Raw genomic sequence first — 27,470 nt, forward strand, 5'->3', positions numbered from 1 at the left:
CATTTGTGGCTGAGTCGCGCTAGGCACAGGCCTCCTCGGCCGTTCCCACAAACAGTCCTTGTGACGCTGAGGACAGTCTGCAGCAGGAGAGCCAGCGTACCGACCTTCGAGATCAGAGCTATTCTAAACACCTCTAGGCAAGTAGTGGTTGAAGGGAGCTTTGAGGAGCTGCAGATGACAAGGGTCAGTGCTGGTTAAACAGTGGGCTGGACATACAGAAGTTTACAAAGACGTTAATATATCAGCAGCAAGCCCTGGATCTTAACTATTAGATGGTGGAAGGGAGAAGATCCGGCGTGGCTCTTAATCGCAGCTTTCTTGGTTGGGAATTACAAGCATCAGTTATTCCAGTGCAAGCTTCCTTTTCTTGAGTGCAGGCTTTGCCGGCAATGAACACTTCAAGTAGAGATTTGAATCTCTTGAAGTAGCCTGCAGTGGGTGAAAGGCCATTAGAACGGAATCATTCAATACCTCTGAATCCACCGGATGAGGTATAAAGCCCGTCACATAACTTAGGGTAGAGAGTAATGGGGCCAGTTGCTTGTACAGAGGCAGATTAACAACCTGAGCCTTTGTCGCAGGTTTATTGGCCACTCATTCCTGGCAGCACAGTCTGCAGCATGGTCATCCAAGATGTCAAAGGGAGCATAAAATTGGGGTTGCCAAGTCTCGGGGGGGGGGGGGGGCCCTGCAGAATGTGGTGAGGGGCATCAAGATCTGAGCAACAAATACCCTGAGGGGTGAAGCTCCCTGCATCACAGGGCCTGTGTTATGCCTTTGCTTGTGGCATCTAGTGACCAAGAAATTCTGGAAGGTGATTACTCATGCAATGAAAGGTTTATGGGAAAAGAGGAAAAGGCATTCTGAACAGGATATCCACAGACCATCTGTGATCCAGAGCTTCTGCAAAGTCTCACGTGCAGAGTTCTTTTGGTTGAAGAGTAGGTTACGTTTAGAAGACCTCACGAGGTCCCCACTACAGGCTGTTTTCGCAGCCTGCCCACCAGATCGACAAAAGCTCTGGTGTCTGTAGCAGCAAGCACCTTTGGGATCACAAGCCAATTGACTCGCATGGACAAGAGAGCGACTGCACCATGGCGGGCACCAGTCACCTGTAATGCTCACTCAAGCACCAGTCACCGGTGATGCTCACTCCCATAGACAACAGATAGACTGCATTATGGCGGGCACCAGTCACCGGTGATGCTCACTCGCATGGACTAGAGAGCGACTGCACTATGGTGGGCACCAGTCACCGGTGATGCTCACTCGCATGGACAAGAGAGTGACTGCACTATGGCGGGCACCAGTCACTTATGATGCTCACTCGCATGGACAAGAGAGACTGCACTATGGCGGGCACCAGTCACCGGTGATGCTCGAAATAGATGGGAACATGGAGGGATCTTAAGGGGTCCAAAAAGTCACCCCAGTCTCTAGTTGCATTACAGGCAAATCTGGGGTCAGTTTACTTTCTTGCTCTCCTTGAAATGGTGAAAATGGAAAATGCTGGAGCAGCGCAGGCCAGTTTTTAACCCCATTTGGGATTTTAGCATGGTTATTTTCATCCACTCCTCTAAATATTAAACAATGTATTGCTCTATACAGGCATTGTCTGTACCTCGTCTGAGATCGGAGTGATAACATTCTCGCTGTTCAAGTGTTCCAGGATGTCAGACGGACGTAGAAATTATTCCAGTCTTCAGAACATTAATGAAGATATTGTGATGGGTATTTTTTCACTGCAGTCTAGGGATACTGGCAGACAGATGTCAGACACGCTATTGGTGCATCTGTGTTTTCTATATTGTTTCAACACTTCAACATGGAACTCCATAGAATTCAGCGATTGTTGCAACACCGGGATTTGCAATTACCTAACAGGCGCAGTTTAAGTTTTTTGTTGTTTTTCTTTTTAACTGAGCTTGTGGCACAACCTACTAAGCTTTTCAGTGTATAACTTACCCTAGAATAAGTGGATGGTGGACGGTTGGTAGGGTGAGGGGAGATTGAACGGCCCTTAACCTCTTGGGGCGGTTATCTGAAACTAGCCAGAGACGCCAGCAAACATTACCTTGTTGGTGCTGTTCAGCAGTGTCAAGATATCCCCCTTCTTCATGGTCACCTCCCGCGGACTCTTCTCTTGATAGTCATACAATGCCAGAACCAGCTCTTTCCCAGTTTCGTCATCTGTGGGCGCCACTTGTTGCTTCATAGGAGGAAAGAAACATGGTGCTCAAATGGCTGGAATACCACCATACCTGCAATAAACTCCATAGGCCACCACGTGCGCAAAAGCAGCAGTTGTCAATCTTCATTCTGAATCACATACATGTATTTAGCACCAATGCAAGAGCGGCGTTTGCAAGTGAAAGAAACTGCTCTGGGAGGGATATAAATCAGAACGCATCAACCGCACCCAATCTTGAGATGAAGACTCTCAAACGCAAAGCATCAAAATGTGGAAAGGAGAATGCGAGACTGGTCTCCTTACCCTACAGGCCTGAGCCTGCTCTCGCAGAGCAAGGATACTGCTACCGTAGGCCGTGAGATCAGACATCAGTGCTTCATGTTTCTTCAGAAGAGCCTGAAACCAAGAGGAAAAAGTGAGAAACACATGTAAACTCAGACTTCAGCCCAAAAGGTGCAAATACGGGCTTAGACCCCAAGACAGTCTTCAAGTGGTTGAGTCTGGAAGTATTTGTTGGAAAACTTGTTTTGTGCGTGGGCGTCTACATAGGCAGAGCCATAATAAAATATCGACCGTAAGCCCGCATTGCCCCTGTGCGTGCCCACAATCGTAGATTTTCCCCCCTCTATGTGACTTTCAATGGGGAGGTGGGCGGGTCGCATGTGACTTTAGCAAAGCTTCAAGCTGCAAAACAAAATGTTTACTTACCCAGTAGGAGCAGTTTTGCAGCTTCAAGAGTTTTCTGGATTCACATGCTCTGGATTATTCCACCATCTAGTGGTTGGGTCCAAATTGTCGGTTTCTCTTTTTTTCTGGGCATCAACCACCATTTGGTGCAAGGTCCACCCCTTGCGTGACGTCAGACAGCAACCCAGTAGTTCCTGTGCGTGGTAGCCATCTTCAGATTATTTTTGCCCCTTCTTTTTGAGACTAAGGGTTATTTATTTACTTTTCCTGATTTCTGTCTATTTTCTTTCCTTTACATGATCTTCCCACCGGTTTGCTTTCTCATCACTGGGGAGGCGGGTGGGTCCGGAACTGGCTTCTTTTGCATTGTGAAATCACTTCTAGATTCATACATTTTGCACCGACTATCTAGCAGTATTACTCTACCCTAGGGAGGAGGGTTTTAAGGGGGAGTGGGGATGTGAATAGGTTTCTTAGTACTGCTTTGCCCACTGCAACCTGTTTCCAAGACTGCAGGTTGTAGGAAGCTGGCTCTGTATATACTATACCAAAGTGAGGTATAGTGTGTACAGAGTCCAGTGGAACCCCAAAGGTAGGCAGAGGTAAAAGTAGATAGCACCTTCCTCTCTATTTGTGGTAGCTTGGTCGAGCAGTAAGGCAGTATCAGAGGACAGTGTTCAGCATTTGTTGTACACAGTCAGCAAATGAATTTACACACTCAAAGACAACTTCAGACCAATTGTTTTTGAATAAAAATATTCTTTTAGTTGTTTTATTTCTAGAACCAAGCACGCCTGGCATAGGTAAGCAATAAAAATTTACAGTAATAAATGCCGATTGTAAAAAATTTCAATTGTAAATTTACTATGGTTTGACTTGTAGCATTGTTTCAGAGAAATGCAATCACCTGTTATAGTACATAGACTTGAATGGGAGTTCCAGTAAAATAGCAGGTAAGTTACTTTTGGATTACTTTACTTAGTGCTGTATGCCTGAATGCAGCACCAGGTCATTTCCTTTAAACAGGCGAGTAAAAGCGTTTTTGTTAAATCTTACAATTTTAAAGAATTTCTTTAGGTTTCAAAACTCCACACTAAACTTTTTCAGGAAAAAGTGTCAATGTTATCTTATGGAGGTTAATATGGTTAATCGGTTTTTAGGTAAGTAATCGGTCTTTGGAGTTGAGGTTCTGGGGTTAGAACTAGGGTTCACCCAGGGTCAAGGATGCACTCTTGTTACACCCTCAGCAGCACTAGGGCGGCCGGGTGCAGGGTGCTGAGGCCCAATGTTATCCGATAGAGGGCCTCCAGTTGGTGGCTGCTGGCAAGCAGGCCACTGGGATGTGGGAGCAAAGCTCCTGGACGTTAGCTCAGGCCAAACAGGTCAACAAATTAGCAACAAATGTGCACCCTCAGAGGCACTAGGGCGATCCAGTGCAGGGTGCCGTTTCGACGCCGGATGCCCTGTTTAAAAATAAAGAACCACCGGTTTGCAAAAACACTGCAGGCAGGGAGATGGACTTCTGGGTGCGACCACCACTTCTAGAGGCAAGTTGGGAAGTTAGGGGTTGGTTAGGCACCGTTGATTTGGGCACACAAGGTCGTGGGGCGTCTGGTACAGAGGTGCCTTTTAGGGTCGAATCTTCTTACCAGCTCCTGGTTGCGGTCAGGGGGGCCTTCTGGATTTAGGCTGCAGGCGTCAGCTGGAGGCTTGAAGCAGGTCAGGGGTCGCCTTATCTCGGTTCAGGATCGCCAGGGTGACCTCCTCGTGGTGTTTGCCCACTCAAACTCGGCCCGTCGACGGCGGGTGCAAAGTGGGGCGGATTTGCGGTTTCTGGCTGCTGCCAGAGGTCGCAGTTGAACAAATCCAGTATTCACAGGAGATGCATGTGAGAAGGAATATGCTACTTACCAGTATGCATCTGTTCTTGGCATGTAGAGCTGCAGATCTACACACTTTTGCATAGATCGCCATCTGGTGTTGGGCCCAGATGTTTGCAGTTTGTTTTTCCTCTTGGAAAGTCTTTGGAAGTCACAAGGTCGGTGACTCCTCCTTTGGATCGTATTGCGCATGGGCTTCGGCTCCATCCTCAGATTGTTTTTCGCCAGCAGGGAAAGATGGAGGGTAGTAATAACAGTGAAGAAACCCATGTTTGTATCTAAATAAGATAAACTGGAACAGATACAAGTAGCCGGGGAGGCGGGTGGGCGTGTGTAGATCGGCAGCTCTACATGCCAAGAACAGATGCATACTGGTAAGTAGCATATTCCGTTCAAGGCATATGAGATGCAGATTACACACTTTTGCATAGACTATATAGCAGTTCCAACTTTAGAGGCGACCACCGGTATTTGTTGCAGTGGTTTGAAATAGTGTTTTAAGTACAGCCTGGCCCACACTAGCTTGTTGCTTAGTTAGCACATCTACACAATAGTGTTTGGTGAAAGTGTGCGGTGTTGACCATGTAGCTGCTTTGCAGATATCATCTAATGGGATGTTCCCTAAAAATGCCATCTTTCGTGTAGAATGGGCTTTAGGGGTAAGGGATAGCGTTCGTTTTGCTTTGTGGTAGCAAATCTGGATGCATTTTACAATCCACCTAGCTATCCCTGATTTTGAGATGGGGTTGCCCTTGTGTGGTGGAGAGAAAGAGACAAACAGTTGTTTGGTCTTGCAGAAAGGTTGTGTTCTCTCGATGTAGAAGAGTAAGGCTCGTTTGACATCTAGCGTATGCAGAGCCCTTTCTGCAACCGTCTGTGGTTGCGAGAAAAATACTGGTAGTTCTACAGATTGGTTTAGGTGAAAAGGGGAAATGACTTTAGGTAGGAATTTTGGGTTGGTACGGAGAACAACCTTGTTATGGTGCATTTGAAGAAAAGGTTCTTGTATGGTAAATGCTTGTATCTCACTGACCCTACTAAGGGAAGTGATGGCTACAAGGAAAGCTGTTTTCCATGTTAGGAATTGTAGTTCGCATTTGTGCAAAGGTTCGATGGGAGGCCCCATTAGCCTTGTGAGAACTATATTTAAGTTCCACACAGGTGAGGGTGGTACTCAGGGGGGAATTATTCTTTTCAGGCCTTCCATGTAGGATATAATGGCAGGTACTCTGAAGAGTGATAGATGTTGCCTGTTTTGTAAGTAAGCTGCAATTGCTGCGAGTCGACATGGCACACATCCCTGTGTGCCATGCCCACAAACCACTGCCCTGGCATACATCAATCACCCCTCTAGCTGGGTGCCCTATGCCAGTGGTGAGGGTACAGGTGCATGAGCCCTGTACCCCTACAGTACCCAGGTCCATTCCTGGGCCCTGTAAGTGCATTGCTGCCATCAAGAGTATATGGTGCTGGGAGGTGGTCATTACAAACTCCACAGCACCATAATGGCTCCACTGAAGACTGGGATGTTTGGTATCAAACTTCTCAGCACATTAAACCCTGATGCCAGTGTGGGATTTAATGTACCAAGCACCCCAGAGAGCATCTTAGAGATGCCCCCTAAAACCTAACCTACAATCCAGGTCTGTTCTGAGGCTGCCTAGGCTGCCACACAGCAGACATGTTGCTGGACCCCTGGGTAGGAGAACCCCTGCTCTCCTGGGCCTGCAACAATGCACATCCTGGGCGAGGTGCTAAAACTCCTCCCCCAGGATGAACAGGGGGAAGCTTCAAAGGCATGCCGCCTCTGCGAGCTTCCCCAGGCCACTGCAACCCCCCACTCTGGCAGGACGCTTGGTCGGAAACCCCAAATAAGGACAGGGGATGTGCCAGCCTGCCAACCCCACCCCTCAGGTGGGGGAGGCGAGGTGAAGCACATCTCCGGGTTCTCGCCATCTTGAAGATGGGAAGCCCTACCCTATCAGGACTAGACTACTGCCCCCCTCCCACAGGAGAGAGGCAGGATAGGGGGTGTACCCACCCCAGGACAGGGACCCCTCTCATAGGATAACATTGGGCCTAACTCTCTCTGCACCCGGCCGCTGAGGGTGAACCAACTGTACCTACCTGACCCTGGGTGACCCCTGAGTCTATGCCCAGAACCTTAACTCTGCCAGTCGAGTACTTACCTTTAAACTGATAACTCAATTTTCTCTATAGGGTAGCATTGACTGTTTTTTCCTGAAATTTCTTGTAAGTGTGGACTTTTCAAAACTTAAAATATTCACCAAAAATCAGCCGAGTAACGAAAACGAAAACACTCACCTGCTCTTAGGTAAGCTCCCAGTGCTGGATCTTAGTGCCCAGCACTGACTCTGAAAAATACTTACAACTGTACTTACCAGTAACCCAATTTTCTCCCATAGGAAATCATTGACTGTTTTTCTGAGAAATTTCTTCTAATTGTCAATTTCTGCAATCTTTAAATATTCTTTAAAAATCGTACAATATCTGAAAACGTAATTTCTTACCTGTTTTGGATAAAGGTCCCAGTACTGAGTCTAGGCACCCAGTACTGGATTACAAAAGTAACGAGAACATACTATACCTGCAACTTGAATTTTCTTCCATAGGGAATCATTGACTGTTTTTAAGAAATATTTTTCAAGTGTCAACTTTAAAAATAGCAAAATATTGTCTAAAAATCACAGTAATTAAGTCGACTTTATCACTTGATTCCAAATACTGAGCCAGGACTGAATCTAGGATTCAGTCCTGGAATTCCAAAAGTAATCCTAAACGTAATCTGTTGCAAATAACTTGAAACTTCCATTGAACTCAATGCATTATTGCGTTTAGAATTGTGTTGCCTATTGCAACCACTTGTAACTGTCTACAAAAGTAAATTGCATATTGCAAAAGTATTTATATAAAGCATCTCATTCTGAGAAAGTATATTTTAATATCTATTGTTGGTTCTAAAATAAAACAAGCATATATATTTTTTATATATAAACCATTGGACTAGAGTTCAGTTATTGAGTGTGTGAGACCATTTGCTGACTGAGTGTGTGCAACAAATGCTTTACACTGTCCTCTGATACTGCCTTACTGCTCGACCAAGCTACCACTTTAGAGAGTAAGGTTATATCCAACTTTAGGCTCTGCCAAACCTCTGGGGACTGTGGACTCTGTACCTCTCTGGGAACAGTATATACAGAGCCACTTTCTCACATTGGTGGATCAGCGGTGGGATACAAACTTGCATTTGTTGGACTACTTGGTTACCATCTGATCACACGACAGAACTCTTAAAAATTGCCTTTAGAATTCTGATTGGTCTTTTCCAAAGTTACTAAAAGTCTTGCTAGGGCCTTGCTTAAGTCCCATTAGAATTTTAGAAAAATAAAAGTCACTATAGTCAGGGTAGAGGGTTAGAACTGTCAGGTTAGAATGTCTCAAATAAACCCAGCTATTAGTGAAAATAACAACATGGACCTGGTGGAGGAGCTCGACCTCGCACCTTACTTGCACTTGTCTTTCAAGGAATTGAGGTCCCTATGCAAACTTAAGCATTGGCATAGCCATAGGTCTCGCTTTTGGGACCTTAAAAGTGTTTAGCCATGCAACAGTTGAAAAGAAAAAATTACGACGGCTGAGTCACTTTGTATGTGCACACAACAAGCATATGCACATCTACAAAACTATGCAAGAGGTTTTTTTGTTAACTGATTAAAGTTGGATGGGTAAAAAATGTATCACGGGTGGGATGAAAGAGCAGGTGGGGATAGAACGCAGGTGGGGGATAGAACGCAGGTGGGGTAAGCAACACACAGGGGGTGGGGTAAGCAACACACAGGGGGTGGGCGGAAGCAACACACAGGGGGTGGGCGGAAGCAACACACAGGGGGTGGGCGGAAGCAACACACAGGGGGTGGGCGGAAGCAACACAGTAGTCCACAGGGAAAGAAACACACAGAATGCGGAGGTGGAAACAACACAGTGGACATGGCAAGGGAAACAAACTGAGGCAGAGCAACGTGGAGGAGGAGGAGCGAATAAACAACGGAGATTGCAACTTGGATTTAAAGCACATGAAGGGTAAAGCTCTATAAATGTGAAAGTTTACGTAAGAGCGGCTCGTAAAACAAAATCGTGAAAATTACATTTTTATAATGTTATGAAAACAAATGAGATGGGAGAAGTAGAAAAACTGAACAGGGGAAAAGCATGCACTCTTGATACTTTTAGAAAGAAAGACAAAAGTTCCCAAAAAGCAGCCACTATCGGAAGGATAAAAGGAGCCAATCAGAAAGATGGTAAACAGTCTATGCTCCCTAAGAGCGTCAAAGATTAGATGAACAGGCTAAAGTAAATAAAACCATTGAATAGAAAGCAAGAAAATAAGTGACAAAATAAACAGCCAATGGAAAGCAACGGACGGAGTGGCTTAGCAGGTCAGCTGACAACATGCACCCAAATAAGTCTTTCGAAACCAGTCAGCTCTACTGTCTGGTAGGCTTCGACCTGTAAAGGAGAAAAGGCAGTACTGTCTGGATTCAGTGGACATAATAGCATCTTCTACACAGGAATTACTCCTGATATAGAGAAATTTATATGTGTAAAATGCATACAGGTGTGCGCGTGGGAATCACATGATACTGACAAATTACTGATGAGCAAATGAAAATGAAGAAAAAAAAATCCAATTTCGAATACGAAAATTGTGCTGTTACTTATCTAAGAAAAATGGTACTAAAGATAATGGGATTGCTGAAGATTGCGACCTGCTAACAAACTATTTACTTTAAGAAGGGAGTGCAAGGAACTGTACGGAAAACAAACCAGATCAAAGAGATGGCAATGAGGACAACCAGGTCTAGTGCAGCTAAAATACATATAAAGTGGTTTCCATACTAAGGCCTCTGGAGTAGTGTCAAGTACTAGAAGCTACATCTCAAGAGAAATGAAGATAGATCTTAGATGGTCCATGGAAACCTATTACTTAGATGCATAGAAGGAAAGGGCAATTTGGAGTAGCCTGTACAGCACGGGTATAATTGTGGTAGTAGGCTGTAAGACAGGGATATATTTAACTAGTCTGTTCTATAAAAGGATAAAGAAATCACCTATATTGCAGCAGAGTACTAGTCTTGAACAAGGAAAAGTAAGGCATGATTCCTTGGGCACTTCTAGGGAAAGAAGTAAATAAATGTCCGATGGCTGAGGCAAAAACGCATGAGACTCTCACATTCGGAATCGCTAAGAACAAAATCGGCTAGCTAGTTCAATTTGGTCAGAGATTTACACAAATCAGTAATCATATAGAAGAGCAAAGTTAGAGTTGAAGATGAAGTACAATTTACAGAGTGACACTCGGTCTGCAAATGAGCAGATTTGATTCAACCAGCAGATCTTACTGCTGCCTACAGTTATAATAAAACTGTTTGTGTCGTCTGCGAAAGCGCACACTTGCTGGTTCGGTTATAAATACTGTAGCCATACTTTGCAAAAAAGCATAAAACACCGGATCTTTGCACTTAAAAGATACAGCATTTCTATCACGAATTTACAATTTTCTTTTTAGAATTTGGACAAAACCATTATATCCTGATTTTACATTTCTCTTGACACTCCCACCACTATTTTTAGGTAACACAATTCTCAATGGAACCGGTATACTGAGACAAATGTAAAGAACTAACAGTGCAGACACCTGCCCTGCCTGCAAGGCCAAGTGACATTCCCATGCCACGTCGCAGGACAAAGAGGAGTGCCTTTTGTCCTCATCAAGCTGCAGCAACCAAAACGCCGAACAACTTCATAAACTCAATTAAATCACGTCCTGCAAGGTTTAAAATAACAACCTAGTGACACTAAACACGTCTGTGCTGGTGTCAGGTCAACCACTTATAAAGGAAAATCAAGCCGTGCAATATGAAATGACCTTTATAGCTTAACTAAAGGGGCACTCTCTGGAACAAATGGCCGGCACTGCAAACGATGCAAACCCTTGCCAGATTAGCCTAATACTGAAGAGCACAATCGGTTTCACTAGTGCCCCTCTTATGCTACTATGTTTTATACAATGATAGCTCGTGTTAAAAACACACAACTGATCTCAAAGGCAGCGTCTTGAACTGCATCTCCTTTTCAGAGATTCGTTTTTTTCAGGTTAGCTTTTAGTTCCTGGTGTTGTACTACTGGACGTGGGCAAAGCAGAAAGCAGAGCCAAGGGTCTGCCTTGGCTCTAAGTCCCAAAACACGAGCTGGGCCATGAACATATTTGGCATGAAAATCGAGCAACAAACGTTGTGGAAAAATAACAAGACAATTTATAAAAATCTACTTTTTTGTGAGAAGCAGCTCAGGGCTAAAAGAATTCTTGAACAAGAAGGAGGCAGAATGGTGCGTAGGCATTTTTAAGTAATTACAACTGTGGGCAAAACAGGTATTTTATACGTAAAGAACAATTACAACCCATGCTCCTTGTAACAAACAAATTGCTTGAAAGATGGGGAAAGAATAACTAAATGTGTGCTTTTGAAAAGTAAATAATCTATCATTGAAAGCAAGGCAATCAGAAGTGGCATCCCGTGCAGAGAAAGAAAGTAGTTATTTCGGCGTCAAAACAAGCATGCTTCCCTATGGCAGATAATCGCTGTCTCGAGAAGAAAATAAAGGGAATTTATTGATGCCATGACATTGGTGAAATAACAAATTTGAGCACAGCATCCCCGAAGTAAAAGTGAAAGCGAGGCATCCACGTGAAAGGCTCTGCAGGGAGAGAGGTGGGACTGAAGCAAGGAGAGGCTCCCGAGGGGCTATTAGGAGTCAGCGAACAACAACAAACAAGACAAGCCCGGCGGAGCGTGGCGCGCGCTTTGCAGGGGCGGGGAAGCGGACCCTTTGAAGTGCGATGCAAAACGGATTGCATGGCGGCACGATGCGCGTGATTGTGCGCGTGCTCGCCATGCAATCCGCTTTTCGGACCACTTTTGGGAGCCCCTTACAATAGTCTCGCTTTGCGATCGCTTACGCGATAGCAAGGCGAGACCTAAAAATATACCAATGGGCCTGCATCCAACCATACTAGGGCTCCAGGAGCTCTTGGCTGAGTATGCGAAGGACCACCCATCTGAACATGGTGATAGCCAGTCAGATGAGGAAGGGGAAGCAGAGGAGGTTGACAATAACCCCCCCCATACTATCCCCTAGGGAGGAGAGGGCACCCATACCCTTCAATCCAAGAATTAGCATCTGGGGACCTAGAGATCACACAGGTGACTGGTACCAGAGAGATCACTGGGGGACCCACCAGTGAAGAGGACAGCCATGTAAGGCTGGCCAAAAGATTAGAGCTAGAGTCCAGGCTCCTGGCTCAAGAAAAAGAAAGGAGAGAGATGGGGTTAGCACCCATCAATGGTGGCAGCAATAATAAAAAACGAGGATAGGGAGGAAACGTCTGACCTTAAAATCCCCAAAGGGATTGTCCCTAAATTTGAGGAAGGTGATATCACCAAATGGTTCACAGCCTTTGAGAGGCCTTGTGACATCAGAAAAGTAAAGAGACCTCTCTGTTGGGCACTCCCGTGGGAACTGTTCTCTGGTAACTGCAGAGACAGGCTGCTGACCCTCTCTGGGCCAGAAGCAGGATCCTATGACCTCATGAAGAAGGCTCTGATTGAGGGATTTGGATTCACTACTGAGGAGTATAGAATTAGATTCAGGGGGGCTCACAAAACCCAGACCCAGTCCTGGATTGACTTTGTAGACTTCTCAGTAAAGACACTGGAAGGTTGGTTAGCTGTACATGGTGTGCAGGATTTTACTGGATTGTACAATTTATTCATGAAGGAACATATATTAAGTAACTGCACAAATGAAAAGTTGCATCAGCATTTGGTAGACCTAGGTCTAATTTCTCCCCAAGAATTGGGAAAGAAGGCAGACCACTGGGTCAAGACTAGGGTGACAAGGACAACCACTGGGGGTGACCAAAATAAAGTGGTCACAAAGCCTCCCCAGGGGAAAGGTGGTGAGAATCCCCAAGATAAAAAGTTTGAGTCTTCCAAAGGGCCCCAAAAACCTGTTCAGGTGGGTGGGACCCAAACTACTCCCTATATGCCCCAACCCTATAGGGCAGTGGTTCCCAAACTGTGCGCCGCGGCGCCCTGGTGCGCCATTATGAGTAGCCAGGGGCGCCGTGCACGATGTGGGAAAGATAGTGTTTGGACGTGTTTAAGCAGTAAAATATTATGCGTCTTTTGACGCTCTAACAGCGCCTGAATGCAGGATGAAGCTTATTCCAGCCGCAACATACGGGGGAGTTACAAATACCACCTGCATAATCCGGGAACATGGTTTGGCCCAAGAGCGCACTGCCGCCATACGTGGGTACGTACGTGCTTTCACAGACGTAGCCTCCGCTTACTGGCATACGCAGCTCTGACGACCATTGAGCATTATTGCTGCCCGCCGTGTTCTGCCGTGCCTCGTGGGACCCTCTGCACAAGTTACAAATAGGTAAGACTAGGGCTGAATCACTGCTCGCTCATTAACTCATTTATTTGGTTTATTTTGAGAAGTTGAGTTTGAAAGGGACAAGTTATAAATGTGCTGTGGCCCCCGCAGTCTCGTCGAAAAACAGGACAGCATCTGACTTAATGAACACGAAGTAGGCCCCTCGCAGAACAAGATGATTTCAAATATATCTACAACTTGTAAATGTGAAATACAGTCATGTATAATTATATCCTGGCTGCTGTTCCCACACTTTGTGTGAACTTGAAGAAACACCGTGCCTGATTTTATAATCAGAAATTCCAGTGGGCAAACTCGCGGCTGTGGAAATAGGCCGCATTGCAGCCAGGATTAATTTCCTGCCCCCAGACTGACCCTCCGTATATATCTCGATGTATAAAACTTTTTCTGGAGCTGATACTACCCGTCCCTATTACACTTCTGAGGGTTAGCCACCTGCAGAAAACGTCTGTTTACGTTCAGTTTCAGGATATAATATTCTGAAAAAACATGGCTAACTCACTTCTTGGAAATACTTTTATGGAATCTTAACAGGTTCCAATGATCATAAAAGAGCTCAGACTGGTTGAGCACGGATGTGGCAAAGAACCGTGTTTACGTCTACGCCACGCATTTCTAGTCTGTGTAAGGTAGCTATGAAAAGTATAAATCAGTTGGTATAAATGCTTTGCTGCAGAGATCATTCTGCAAACTGCAGGTCGCAAATTACAGTCCAGTGAACTTAACTAGGCACTTTCTGCAAAAGGGTGCGTGCAGTCTGCAAGGCACACATTTTTAGCCAGTCCTTCAATAAAGATAAGGTTGACAAATGGATTTATTAAGTGACAAAACAAGTTTGTAATCCCTGAACACAATTTAAGGGACATTGTTATCACTCACCGTCTATTTCCTGAAAAACGTTTCTGAATAAAAAAAGTAATGCATGTTTTAGAATCCATTCACAGCTGGCTTGAAAATGAAGACAATTTGCACCAAAAGCAATATTTCTCAGAGACTTCTCCGAAGTATGTACCCCGGAAGAAGCTGCTAGTGTCACATCAATTTCGACAGATGACAGAAGCAGGAGTGGGCTGTTAGGCGTGGGGGCAGCAGACCTATGTGATAAAAGGCACCTGGGCAGGGACCGGCAGTGGGCACACATGTGGTCAATTCAAAGTCATTAATGTCCTGTGCCCCACACTGACCTGGGATATAACTGGGTCTACTACCACGTCCACCTTGTGCAACTGACTCTACCTTATCCATACCAGCATGCTACAAAACTGCCTCTTGCCCGTCCATTCTTCCTGCCATGAGACTGGCTCTACCCCAGCCCCACTGAGCTGGCTGGATCTTACGCAGCCCTGTCTTCTGCCATTCATCTTGTTCTGCCCCCAACCTTACTGTCCTGCCCTGCCTCAGCCCCTGTGACCCGGAGTGTGCCTACTTATAGCTCTGCCAATGCTCGCTGACCTGGCCCCACTGACAGTATATATTACTTGCTGTTCACCAGCCCTCCCAGTCTGCCACCCAAATGACTGCCTCATCCCTACTGTACTAACTTTACTAGGCGACTGACTCTGCCCTTGCACAGTGACATGGCATGCGACTGTCACTGCATCACCCGGCGTACTGCCATCTTTCTGGTAAGTAACTTGACCTGACCTGTTTTGGCCTGCCAGGGAACCTTTAATGATCAAAAATGCTCCAAAACATGACTTCCTCTGCTTGTCATCAATTGTAAAATAAAAAAGCATCCCAATTAATTTAGGAAGACAAATGGGAGTACTCCTAGGTCGGGGTTTCATCCCCCCACCGGTAAAATAAAATGTGGGGAGCCATGGCCAACTGCCAATTTAGTCAAGGGAGCCACAGGTCAAAAAAGTTTGGGAACCACTGCTATAGGGGGAAGAAGTTTGATCCCTTAAAGGCCTGGTGTAATAACTGTAAGAGGTCAGGTCACCCAGCTGTAGATAAATCTTGCCCCCACAACAAAGCCCCTAAGGCACCCAGTACAGCTACTCCTGGGGCAGCAAGTATACAAATGGGATCAGAGGTGTACCCTGAGCAAATCTGGGAACACACTGAAGCAAGTCTAGTCTCCCTGGGAGAAGTGGAGTTTGCCACTGTAGCTGTGTGGCCACCCAACTTAAAGAAATACTTACAGTACCCCTGGGTGAACGGAACTAGGGTAGAAGCTCTGAGGGATACAGGTGCCAGTGTCACTATGGTGAAAGACACACTGGTTTCCCCTGAGCAATATTTGATTGGGAAGTCTTACCCAGTCACCAACGCTGACAGTGTCACCACTAGTCATCCCATGGTGACATTAGGCTGGGGAGGGGGAGGGGGGGGGGGGTGGGGGTTGTCTGGCCTGAAACAGGTAGTGGACTCTCCAAAGTTGCCAGCTGCATGTCTGCTTGGAAATGATCTGGAAACCTCAGCCCGAGGTTGAGCTAAAGGCCCATGCAGCCATGCTGGGCATCCCTGAATTGGTGTGTGTGCAAATCAGAGCACAGAGCAAGAGGAAGGGTGAAAAAGTAGGTCTGGAGCCTGAAATAATGGCTCAGCCAACCAAGAGAAAAGGAAAGAAGACTGGGGAACCAGCTTCTGTACAGCAAAACATTCAGGACCCCTCTCCACAGGGAGAGGATTTGGATACCCCTGAGGGAAATGAGTCCATTGAGCTTGACCCTTACCAGGTTGAACTCTTGGGCTCAGGGGGACCCTCTAGGGAAGAGCTGTGCCAGGGTCAGCGAGACAGTCCCACTCTTGAAAGCCTGAGGCAGCAAGCTGTTTCAGAAGCAAAGGGAGAGGTCAGTGGTACCCACAGAGCTTATTGTTAAGTGTACTTGTAAAGCGCAACATTCATCCTACCAGGATATCACGGCGCTGCAATATTAAGCAGTAAAACCCAAGGCAGTTTCCTGGGACTTGTTGATTATTCTGATATGGGGAATAATGCAGTTTTTAGTTTTTTCTTAAAGATGGGGTAGGAGTCCGTGAGTCGGAGGTTGATGGACAGATCATTCCAACATTTAGCAGCAATGTGTGAAAAGGCACGTCCGCCCATCCTGGATAGCTTGATCCGTGTGGTGGCTGCTTTGGCTGAGGCTTGTGAACGTAAGTTCCGTGCTGGAGCATGGAACTTAATTCTATTCCGTAGAATGAAAGGGCCAGTATTGTGTATTGTTTTATGGGCGATGCATAGCATTTTGAACGTGGCTCTTTGCCTCATAGGCAGCCAGTGTAAGGCTCTCAGGCAGCTTGTAGCTGAATCATACTTTCTCTTATTGCAAACAGCTTTAGCAGCAGCATTCTGGACCAGTTGTAGTTTTCTAAATAAGTAGTCCGACATACCCACAAATAGAGAATTGCCATAGTCCAGCCTGCTAACTAGTAGCGACTGGACTAGGATCTGTCTGCATTCCAGTGGTATCCAGGGGAAGACCCGTTTCAACCTTTTTAGTATGGCAAATCCTTTGCCACATATAGAGGTGACATGGCATTTCATCGATAGAGTGGTGTCCATCTGAATTCTTAAGTTATCCCAGAGCTGTTTAGTCCCCCCGAAGAGGAGAATTTCTGACTTGTCAGCATTTGGTTTTAAATAATGACCATGCATCCAGTTGGATAGCTCTGACAGGCAGTTTTGCAGTCTACTTTTGGCGTCATTTTCCCCATTTAGGGTTACCATCAGCTGAGTATCGTCAGCGTAGGAGCAGATATTAATGTCCCATTTCTTGCCAATCGACGCCAATGAGGAGACGTATACATTGAACAATGTTGGGCTCAATGCTGCCCCTTGGGGCACTCCATATTTAATCTTTCGAGGGGTAGAGGTAAAGTTACCTAAACAGATGGACTGGGATCCGTTTGATAGAAAGGACTCCAGCCAATTTAGGGCTTTACCTTGTATTCCTTTAGCGGCAAGCATGTGAATTAACAGTTTATGGGACACGGTATCAAACGCCCCTGATAAATCAAGGAGTATCAGGGCGACCGTTTTGCCTTTATCGACCTGCATTTGGATATCGTCCATTACAGCCAGGAGCGTAGTCTCTGTGCTGTTATTTGATCTAAAACCGGTTTGGGAGACATCTAGTAGATTGTTGATTTCCAGATACCTTGACAGTTGTTTTGTTACCAGTCTTTCTAAAACCTTGGATAGGAAGGGGAGCTGTGAAATGGGACGATAATTGGCTGGGTCGTTTATGTCCCCGCCTGCCTTTTTTAGTAGTGGGATAACCGCCGAATTTTTCCAAACTTCTGGGAATACAGCTTGCTCCAGGGACTGGTTAAGAACTTTTGTGACTGCTGGGCCAATTATGGGAGTTAGTTGAGAGAAAATATAGTGTGGACAGACATCCCATGGCGAGCCTGATTTGATTTCTGACATGGCTTTGGTGACCTCGTCTTCTGAAAATGGGCCAAAGGTAGAGCAGTTGGCTTGCGAAGTGGAGTCCATCTGATACTCCACAGGGGCCTGGCTGTTATTTATAAAAGAGGCATATATTTTGTCGATTTTATCGCAAAAAAAGTCACTAATTTTTGTGCAATTTTCTTGTGATGGCGTTAAATTAGATGTAAGACTGGGGGGATTGCAAAGTTCTTTTACTATTTTAAAAAGCTCCTTGGACGAGTTTTTATTCTCTAGTATTTTTTGAGAAAGATAGTCTTTCTTTGCTTTGCGTATGGCGGTGTGGTATATTTTCAGTTGATGTTTGTAAGTGGCTCTGTCTTCGGGGTTTCTACTCACTCTCCATTTATGCTCAAGTGTGGTGCATTTTCTTTTTTCAATTTTTAGGTCCGGGCCATACCATTTCTCCAAGGTTTTCGGTTTAGATCGGTTGGTTGCGCGAGTCCGCGAGCAATGGTCTAGTGCTTTCTCTATGTTGCCACGCAATAGACAAATTTCTTCTTCACATGTCATATCAGAGTTGAGAATATGAGAGAATTCTTCCTTAAATTTTTCCAAAGAGAATTTACTCCAACATTTAGTAGAGTTAGTCGGTTGAGCTAACGGTCTTTTAGTCTTTATAGGTAGGTTTAATGTAAAATCTATCCTATAATGGTCCGTCCATGTCAAAGGGGTTATATTTGTAATGTTAGTCTTCGATATGTTAGTAAATATAAGATCTAACATGTGCCCCGCTCTATGTGTGGGGCGAGCTATTTTCTGCGTTAGTTGCATAATTTCCATGTCTGTGGTCAGTCGTTTAGTTAGGGGATTATCAGATAGATCGAAATGAACATTGAAGTCACCGATGACTATAATGTTTTTATGGTTGAGACAGAATGGAAGGATTTGTTCTAGAAGTTGGGTGCTAAAGTCAATTGTGCAATTTGGGGGATTATAGATTATCGCACATCCGAGGATCACCTGAATATTGATGAGATGGAGATAATTAAAACTTCATGTTTGCCTAGTTGTGTGACTGTTTCTTGACGGCATAAAAAGCTATCTTTAAATATCATGGCCACTCCACCTCCTCTCTTAATTGGTCGATTGAGATTAATGATTTTGTACCCATTTGGTAGGGCTGCAGTAATATCCGGGGTATTGTGCTCGCCGAGCCACGTCTCCGTAATGAAAGCAAAATCAGGTTTGCTATCCTGTAATATGTCCCATATTTCGATAGAGTGTTTGGGGAGGGACCTTGCATTGACATAAATACATGTGTAGTCCTGGGTAGGTGTGTCTTCAGGTGAGGGTGGCTCCGGGTAGTTACAATTCCATCTACAGTAACGACAGCTAAAGGGGCCCACGGTGTGGGAGGGTCCAACTTTAGCACAAAGGGAATTGTAGGATGGTAAGGGAGTATTAAGATTGAGCAGCTCTCCACGAGAGTATGCCAACGCAGAGTTGCCTGGTCTATCTGTAGTTGGAGAGGCAGGGGTTGTAGCCCCTGGTCCCGGCCTGTCGCAGACGGGCTCGCCTTTGGCGCGCCCGCTGCGCTAGTCCGCTGCGCTTCCTGTAAGGACACATCTTTTATGTGGGGAGTGAATGGAGGGGCGTGGCTATTGGCAGGGGGCGTGCCCTTCAATCGGCCAATGGTGTTTCTGTTTTTGCTAGAGTCACCCGCCCGCGTCAGCTGTCAGGGCGCTGAGTGAGGAGAGATGCCAAAGATCGTTTGTTTTTAAAAAGGAGGTAAAAAAACAAATTATACACAATTTAAAATTTAGCAGAGGTTCCTACTCCCGGCTGTGCCTCAGGAGAAAGGAAAGGGAAGGAAGGGAAGAGGGATTACTGTATGCTGAGGCAAGAAACCCCACTCCTGGAGCCACCAGGAGGGTGGTAGTGCCACAGAAATACAGGGAGTTTCTCCTAACTTTGGCTCATGACATCCCCCCCTAGCTGGACATCTGGGGCAATCCAAAACTTGGGAAAGGCTAGCGAGTCACTTATACTGGCCCCAGATGCACCAAAAGGTGAAGGAGTTTGTCAGCTCCTGTGTTACCTGTCAAGCCAGTGGCAAGACAGGTGGCCACCCAAAGGCCCCCCCTCATCCCACTACCAGTGGTGGGGGTACCCTTTGAAAGGGTAGGAGTGGACATTGTGGGTCCACTTGAACCTCCCACAGCCTCAGGGAACAAATCTATTTTAGTAGTAGTGGATAATTTTACTAGGTAACCTGAAGCAATTCCACTTAGGACTACTACAGCTCCTGCAGTAGCCAAGGCCCTCCCAGGTTGTCTTCACCAGGGTAGGGTTTCCTAAGGAGGTGGTTTCAGACAGAGGTTCCAACTTCATGTCTGCTTACCTAACACACATGTGGAAGGAGTGTGGGGTGCTGTATAAGTTTACTACCCCCTACCACCCACAAACCAATGGCCTTGTTGAGAGATTCAACAAGACATTGAAAAGTAGGATCATGGGGCTCCCTGAAAAACTCAAAAGGAGATGGGATGTCCTGTTACCATGCCTGCTTTTCGCTTACAGAGAAGTGCCACAGAAGGGAGTAGCTTTCTCACCCTTTGAACTTCTGTTTGGTCATCCTGTAAGGGGACCACTTTGTCTTGTAAAAGAGGGCTGGGAGAGGCCTCTTCAAGAACCCAAACAAGACATAGTGGACTATGTGCTTGGCCTAAGGTCCAGAATGGCTGAGTACATGGAAAAAGCATCCAAGAACCTTGAGGCCAGCCAGGAGCTCCAGAAGCACTGGTATGACCAAAAAGCTGCACTGGTTGAATTTCAACCTGGGCAACAGGTGTGGGTTTTGGAGCCAGTGGCACCAAGGGCTCTCCAAGATAAATGGAGTGGCCCTTACCCTATCCTAGAAAGAAAGAGTGAGGTCACCTATCTAGTTGACCTGGGCACTAGCAGGACAACCAAGAGGGTCATCCATGTGAACCGCCTCAAGCTCTACAATGACAGGGCTGACATCACCATGCTGATGGTGACTGATGAGGAGCAGGAAGCAGAGTGAACCTCTCCCTGACCTCCTCTCCTACAGCCCAAAAGATGGGTCAGTAGATGGTGTGATCTTCTCAGACACCCTCTCTGCCCAACAGCAAACTGACTGCAAGCAAGTCTTGCAGCAGTATGCTAGCCTCTTCTCCCTGACCCCTGGTCTGACAAGCTGGTGTACCCATGATGTGGACACTGGTGACAGTGCACCTGTCAAAAACAAACTCTATCGACAGTCAGACCAGGTCAAGGAGAGCATCAAGGCTGAGGTCAGCAAGATGCTGGAGTTAGGGGTCATTGAACCCTCTGAGAGCCCCTGGGCCAGCCCAGTGGTTCTAGTCCCCAAACCTCATCAACAGGGTAAAAAAAGATATGAGGTTCTGTGTGGACTATAGAGGGCTCAACTCTGTCACTAAGACAGATGCTCACCCTATCCCAAGAGCAGATGAACTGATAGATAAATTAGGGGCTGCCCAATTCCTCAGTACCTTTGACTTAACTGCAGGGTACTGGCAGATTGGCATGGCCCCAGGAGCAAAAGAAAAGACAGCATTCTCCACCCCTGATGGGCATTACCAGTTTACTTTGATGCCCTTTGGGTTAAAGAATGCCCCTGCCAATTTCCAGAGGCTGGTGAACCATGTCCTGGCTGGGCTGGAGTCCTTTAGTGCAGCTTATCTTGATGATATTGCTGTCTTTAGCTCCACCTGGCAGGATCACCTGATCCACCTTGGAAAAGATTTAGAGGCTCTGCACAATGCAGGTCTCACTATCAAGGCATCCAAATGCCAGATAGAGCAGGGCACTGTGGTGTACTTGGGCCACCTTGTAGGTGGAGGTCAGGTACAACCCTTATAACCCAAAAGCCAGGACATCATGGACTGGATAGCTCCAACAACCCAGACCCAAGTCAGGGCATTCCTTGGCCTGACTGGGTACTACAGGAGGTTTGTGAAGGGATATGGGTCCATTGTGACCCCCCTCACAGAACTCACCTCCAAGAATATGCCCAAGAAGATTAACTGGACAGTTAGTTGCCAAAAGGCTTTTGACACCCTAAAAGAAGCAATGTGCTCAGCACCAATTCTGAAAGCTCCAGATTATGCCAAGCAGTTCATAGTGCAGACTGATGCCTCTGAGCTAGGGATAGGAGCGGTCCTATCCCAGACCAATGATGAAGGCCAAGACCAACCTGTTGCTTTTATAAGCAGGAGGCTACTCCCCAGAGAGCAGCGTTGGAGTGCCATTGAGAGGGAGGCCTTTGCTGTGGTTTGGTCCCTGAAGAACTTGAGACCATACTTGTTTCGTACTCACTTCCTGGTTCAGACTGACCACAGACCTCTCAGATTGCTAATGCAGATGAAAGGGGAAAATCCCAAACTACTAAGGTGGTCCATTTCCCTACAGGGAATGGACTTTGAAGTGGAACACAGACCAGGGACTGCCCATGCGAATGCAGATGGACTTTCCAGAATCTTCCACTTAGACAATGAAGTCTCCATAGGGCAAGGTTAGTCTCATCGCCTTTCGTTTGGAGGGGGGGGGGGGGGGGGGGCGGGGTTGTGTGAGTAAGTGTCATCTTTCTTGCATGATATGCCCCCACTTTTTGCTGAATGTACTTTGACTGAGTGTGCCCTGGACTCCTGCCAATCAGGTGCCCAGGGCCTATGTCCCTTCCCTAAAAACACAAAACACAAATTGGCAAACCCTGGCCACATGTCAGCCCCTGGTAAATGGTACCTTAGGTACCCAGGGCCGTGTGACCAGGGAAGGCCTCTAAGGGCTGCAGCACTCATTGTGCCACCCTTAGAGGCCCTGTACCCTTACACACACACACACACTGCCCTTGCATGCTGGGTGTCTGGGTACAAGACAAAACAAAGAGTCGTCATGGCACACATCCCTGTGTGCCATGCCCATCACCTACACTGCCATGGCATACATCAGCCACCCCTCTAGCTGGGTGCCCTATGCCAATGGTGTGGGCACAGGAGCAGGAGCCCTGTGCCCCTACAGTACCCACGTCCATTCCTGGGCACGAAGTGCAGTGCTGCCATTTAAGAGTACATGGTGCTGGGAGCTCGTCAAACACGAACTCCACAGCACCATAATGGCAACACTGATGCCAGTGTGGGATTTAATGTACCAAGCACCCCAGAGGGCATCTTGAGATGCCCCCTAAAACCTAACCTAAAATCCACATCTGTTCTGAGGCTGCCTAGGCTGCCACACAGCAGACATGTTGCTGGACCCCTGGGTAGGAGAGCCCCTGCTCTCCTGGGCCTGCAACAATGCACATCCTAGGCGAGGTGCTAAATCTCCTCCCCCAGGATGAGCAGGGGGAAGCTTCAAAGGCATGCCGCCTCTGTGAGCTTCCCCAGGCCACTGCAACCCCCCACTCTGGCGGGAAGCTTGGCCGGAAACCCCAAATAAAGACAGGGGATGTTGCAGCCTGCCAACCCCACCCCTCAGGTGGGGGAGGCGAGGTGAAGAACATCTCCGGGCTCTCGCCATCTTGAAGATGGGAAGCCCTACCCTATCAGGACTAGACTACTGCCCCCCTCCCACAGGAGAGGCAGGAGAGGGGGTGTACCCACCCCATGACAGGGACCCATTGGTCCCTGACCTTCACCTACCTGTAACGCCCCTAAATCTAGTATTTAGGGGAACCCTAAACCTTCCTTCCGAAGATTCCAAAATCCGAAGAAGAGCTAGAAGAAAGAAGACCTGCCCTGCAGCTGCTAAGAAGAGTAAGACACAAACTGATTTGGCCCCAGCCCTACCGGCCTGTCGGCCCTCGAACCTGCTCCAACCTGGCATCTCTTGTGGCCAGCAACCTCACAAACCCCGGAGGACCTGGGTACCTTTTGACTCTAAACCCCTGGGACTCCCATGAGTAGAGGCTCTACTCAAAATGTACTTCTAATCCCTGGCAGCAGCCTGGAACCGCGAACTCAGCACACACTGCACCAGCCAAGCCTGGCCTGTGCCGGAGTGAACAAAGACCCCACGGCGACTGTGACCCCGAGTCTGGCATCCAAGGACCACCCTCGACACTCCTGAAAAAGCCTGCAGCCTCAGAACAAGGTGCCCCCCCGCCCCCCAACCGTGATCAACAGAGGGTAAGATTTCCCGACACCAAAAGGCACCCCTGCACCCGGCGCCCCACGGCCCCTTGTGCCCAATCTCAGGGTACCTACCAATCCTCCAACTACCCAACTTACCTCTCGAAGTGGTGGTGGCACCTGAAGAATCTTTGTCCCCGAGCTTGCAGTCTTTTTCTAAACCGGAGATTTCCCATTGAAATCAATTGAGCGCCCGAAGGCTCAAAAGCACCCTGCACCCAGCCGCCCGAGCGGCCCTGGCAGTGCAACCTCTACACCTATCTACTTCCCCACTTGCTTTGAGTAAGTGACCAGGAGCCCAGCTCCCACAGCCGCGTGGCCTGCAAGTCAGAAGCCACCAACAAGGCCCCCCTACCTCTCATAGGATAACATTGGGCCTAACTCTCACTGCACCCGGCCGCCCTTGTGCCACTGAGGGTGAACCAACTGTACATACCTGACCCTGGGAGACCCCTGAGTCTATGCCCAGAACCTTAACTCTGGCAGTCGAGTACTTACCTTTAAACCGATAACTCAATTTTCTCCATAGGGTAGCATTGACTGGTTTTTCCTGAAATTTCTTGTAAGTGTGGACCTTTCAAAACTTAAAAAATTCACCAAAAATCAGGCGAGTACCGAAAATGAAAATACTCACCTGCTCTTAGGTGAGCTCCCAGTGCTGGATCTTAGTGCCCAGCACTGACTGAAAATACTTACAACTGTACTTACCAGTAACCCAATTTTCTCCCATAGGAAATCATTGACTGTTTTTCTGTGAAATTTCTTGTGTGTCAATTTCTGCAATCTTTAAATATTCTTTAAAAATCGTATAATATCTGAAAACGTAATTACTTACCTGTTTTGGATAAAGGTCCCAGTACTGAGTCTAGGCACCCAGGACTGGATTACAAAAGTAACGAGAACATACTATACCTGCAACTTGAATTTTCTGCCATAGGGAATCATTGACTGTTTTCTATGAAATATTTTCTAAGTGTCAACTTTTAAAATAGCAAAATATGGTCTAAAAATCATCACAGTAATTAAGTCGACTTATCACTTGATTCCAAGAACTGACCCAGGACTGAATCTAGGATCCAGTCCTGGAATTCCAAAAGTAAACCTAAAAGTAATCTGTGGCAAATAACTTGAAACTTCCATTGAACTCAATGCATTATTGTGTTTAGAATTGTGTTTCCTATTGCAACCACTTGTAACTTTCTACAAAAGTCAATTGCATATTGCAAAAGTATTTATATAAAGCATCTCATTCTGAGAAAGTATATTTTAATACCTATTATTGGTTCTAAAATAAAACAAGCATACATTTTTTATATATATAAACCATTGGCCTAGAGTTCAGTTATTTAGTGTGTGAGACCATTTGCTGACTGAGTGGGTGCAACAAATGCTTTACACTGTCCTCTGATACTGCCTTACTGCTCGACCAAGCTACCACTTTAGAGAGTAAGGTTATATCTAGCTTTAGCCTCTGCCAAACCTCTGGGGACTTTGGACTCTGTACACCCTGTACCTTTGGGATCAGTATATACAGAGCCACTTTCTCACACCATTACTTAGCGTTGGATCCGATTTTAAACAAAGGATACAGTCTGGGCCTCTTCTGGGTGTCCAGCAGGGGTGTAGCACCGCTGCCTCCACTTCACAAGCTGTTAGAATTACACTCACTCACGCAGCAGACTGCTAAGCAACCTAAATGTGAAATCACATGTACCTGCCGGCCAGGCCTGACATCACCAGTCTAGAGCAACTTAACAGCACATTCACTCAGATTCAAACACACCCTGAAAAGAAGCTGTCCAAGAAACAGCTGATAGTGACTGCCCAAAAACCACATGCAAATGGAGTCAAGTGAAGACTTCTTCCAGTGGTTCATCTCACGCTACACTCCAGGAAAAAAGGCTGGAATTTGTTTGTTTTTTTAGGTCTCGCCTGGCGAAAGCAGCGCATGCGCTGCTCTCGTCAGAGAGACCTTTTGGAATTGATTCTCCGCCGTGGGCTCATGCACGCGCCTGCATGGACAAGATGGCTGCTCTCGCCATCTGTCCATAGCAGACAGCATGCGTGGGTCCATGGGACAGTGGACAGTCCACCGCCATCTTGTTCACGCCGGCTTCCTTTAACTCTGGCTCCGGCGTGCTTTCACTTTAAACAGTGCACTCACACGCGACGGACCCAGAGTTGAAAGAAGCCGGCGCGCAACAATTTGTTTTGCTTGTTTTTTTGCGGGCTCTAGTTTTACCTACCCTGCTCTTTATGTTAATGGTCTTTTCGTTCCACTGCTTCTCCTCGTATCACCGCTGCTCCTCCTCTTATCCTCTGCTGCTGTGAAATCGCTCTACTGTGTTTCATGCTATAATTTGCATGGAGTTATAAGGATAACTCTCTCAAGATTGCTTTCCATATGTTTTTCACATACTGGTGCTCCACATTTTATCGCGCACTTCCTGTTGTCCACTACTTCTCTTGTCATCTTCGTCCGTGGCCATTTAGGGGCATTACTTCCCTCCAGTAGTAGTGCTCCGCCACAATGTTGGTCTGCTTTACCTACGCTGCGCTTTATGAGTGCTCTCAGTGCTATAGTTCGGCTGCTCCTACTGTTATCACCCACGGCTCCCCCTCTTATCTGCTGTGATATCACTCTGCTGTGTTTCCGGCTATAATTTACATTGAGATACGAGGATAAGCTTCTCAAGATTGCTTTCTATGCAGTTGTCACATACTGATGCTCCTCATTTTATCGGGCACTTCCTGTTGTCTGCTACTTCTCGACATACTCGTCTGTGACTCTTTAGGGACAGTACTTCCCTCCAGTAGTGCTGCTCCGCCAGTGTTGGTCAGTGCACCCTCGGGCTGACTGCAGCAGGTCATCAGTCATTGCTGTGCAGGTCTTGTTAAACCCTCTCCCCCGGAGGTCACTATCTTACTCCCTTCCAATGTTGGCAGGAAGCTCTGGAGTCAGTGCTGGGCAGGGTCTCTGTTTTATCCCACCCTCCCCGACCCCCTTAACTGACCTTCCCACCCCCTTCTAATTGTGGCAGGATGCTCTGGAGTCAGTGCTGTGCAGGGTCTCTGTTAACCCACCTCATTCAGAGCTCACTCTCTAAGCCCTTTTATCGGTGGCAGGATGCTCTTGAGTAATGGCTATCCTGGGTCTCCTTGTTAACTCCCTCCACCCGGAGCTCACTCTCTAACACCGTTTTATTTGTGACAGGATGTTCTGGAGTCACTTCTGTGAAGGGTCTCCTAGGTAACCCCTCCCCCAGCCCCCCTGCCAATCCCCACGGGAGCTCACCCTCTTCTAATGAGAAAAAGATGCCCCGGAATCATTACTGTGCAGTTTGCTCTGGGGATGCCTGTCCCATGCTCAATGTCAGTCAGTGGGTGCTGTGTAGACCCCCCTCCACCCCACGCCCTCCCTAGTGTCCCCTCTAGTGTGCTCCTCGTGCTCCAATATTGGCTCTTATCAGTCACTGTCTGTCAATGGTTGAATGCTCTACAGAGCCCGGAGTCCCGGCTCACCCCCTCTTTCCTCTCTGTGTCCGCCCAGCGCACTTTGTAGCTAGAGTTGTGTTAACATCGCAGTGTTGGTGCTTTGTTGTAGCAGCACTTTGTCCCCATGAGTGCGTCAGAATCTAGCCCACTTCCGGGCG

The 27,470-nt window shown here is 46.9% G+C and overlaps 1 protein-coding gene across 6 annotated transcripts in view; it reads right to left on the reverse strand.

The window, feature by feature from the left end:
* SPTAN1 (spectrin alpha, non-erythrocytic 1) overlaps positions 1 to 27,470 on the reverse strand; it is a 724,155-nt gene that overhangs the window by 454,163 nt on the left and 242,522 nt on the right. For all 6 annotated transcript variants that reach the window (XM_085614072.1, XM_085614071.1, XM_085614070.1 and 3 more), the window contains exons 20-21: positions 2,495 to 2,587; positions 2,075 to 2,209 (exon numbers count right to left, since the gene is read on the reverse strand). In XM_085614072.1, the coding sequence (XP_085470198.1) occupies positions 2,075 to 2,209; positions 2,495 to 2,587 (228 nt within the window). The remainder of the gene's footprint in view (positions 1 to 2,074; positions 2,210 to 2,494; positions 2,588 to 27,470) is intronic.

This window comes from Triturus cristatus, chromosome 1_2 (genome assembly GCF_964204655.1).
Source record: "Triturus cristatus chromosome 1_2, aTriCri1.1, whole genome shotgun sequence".
Classification (NCBI taxonomy): Eukaryota; Metazoa; Chordata; class Amphibia; order Caudata; family Salamandridae; genus Triturus; species Triturus cristatus.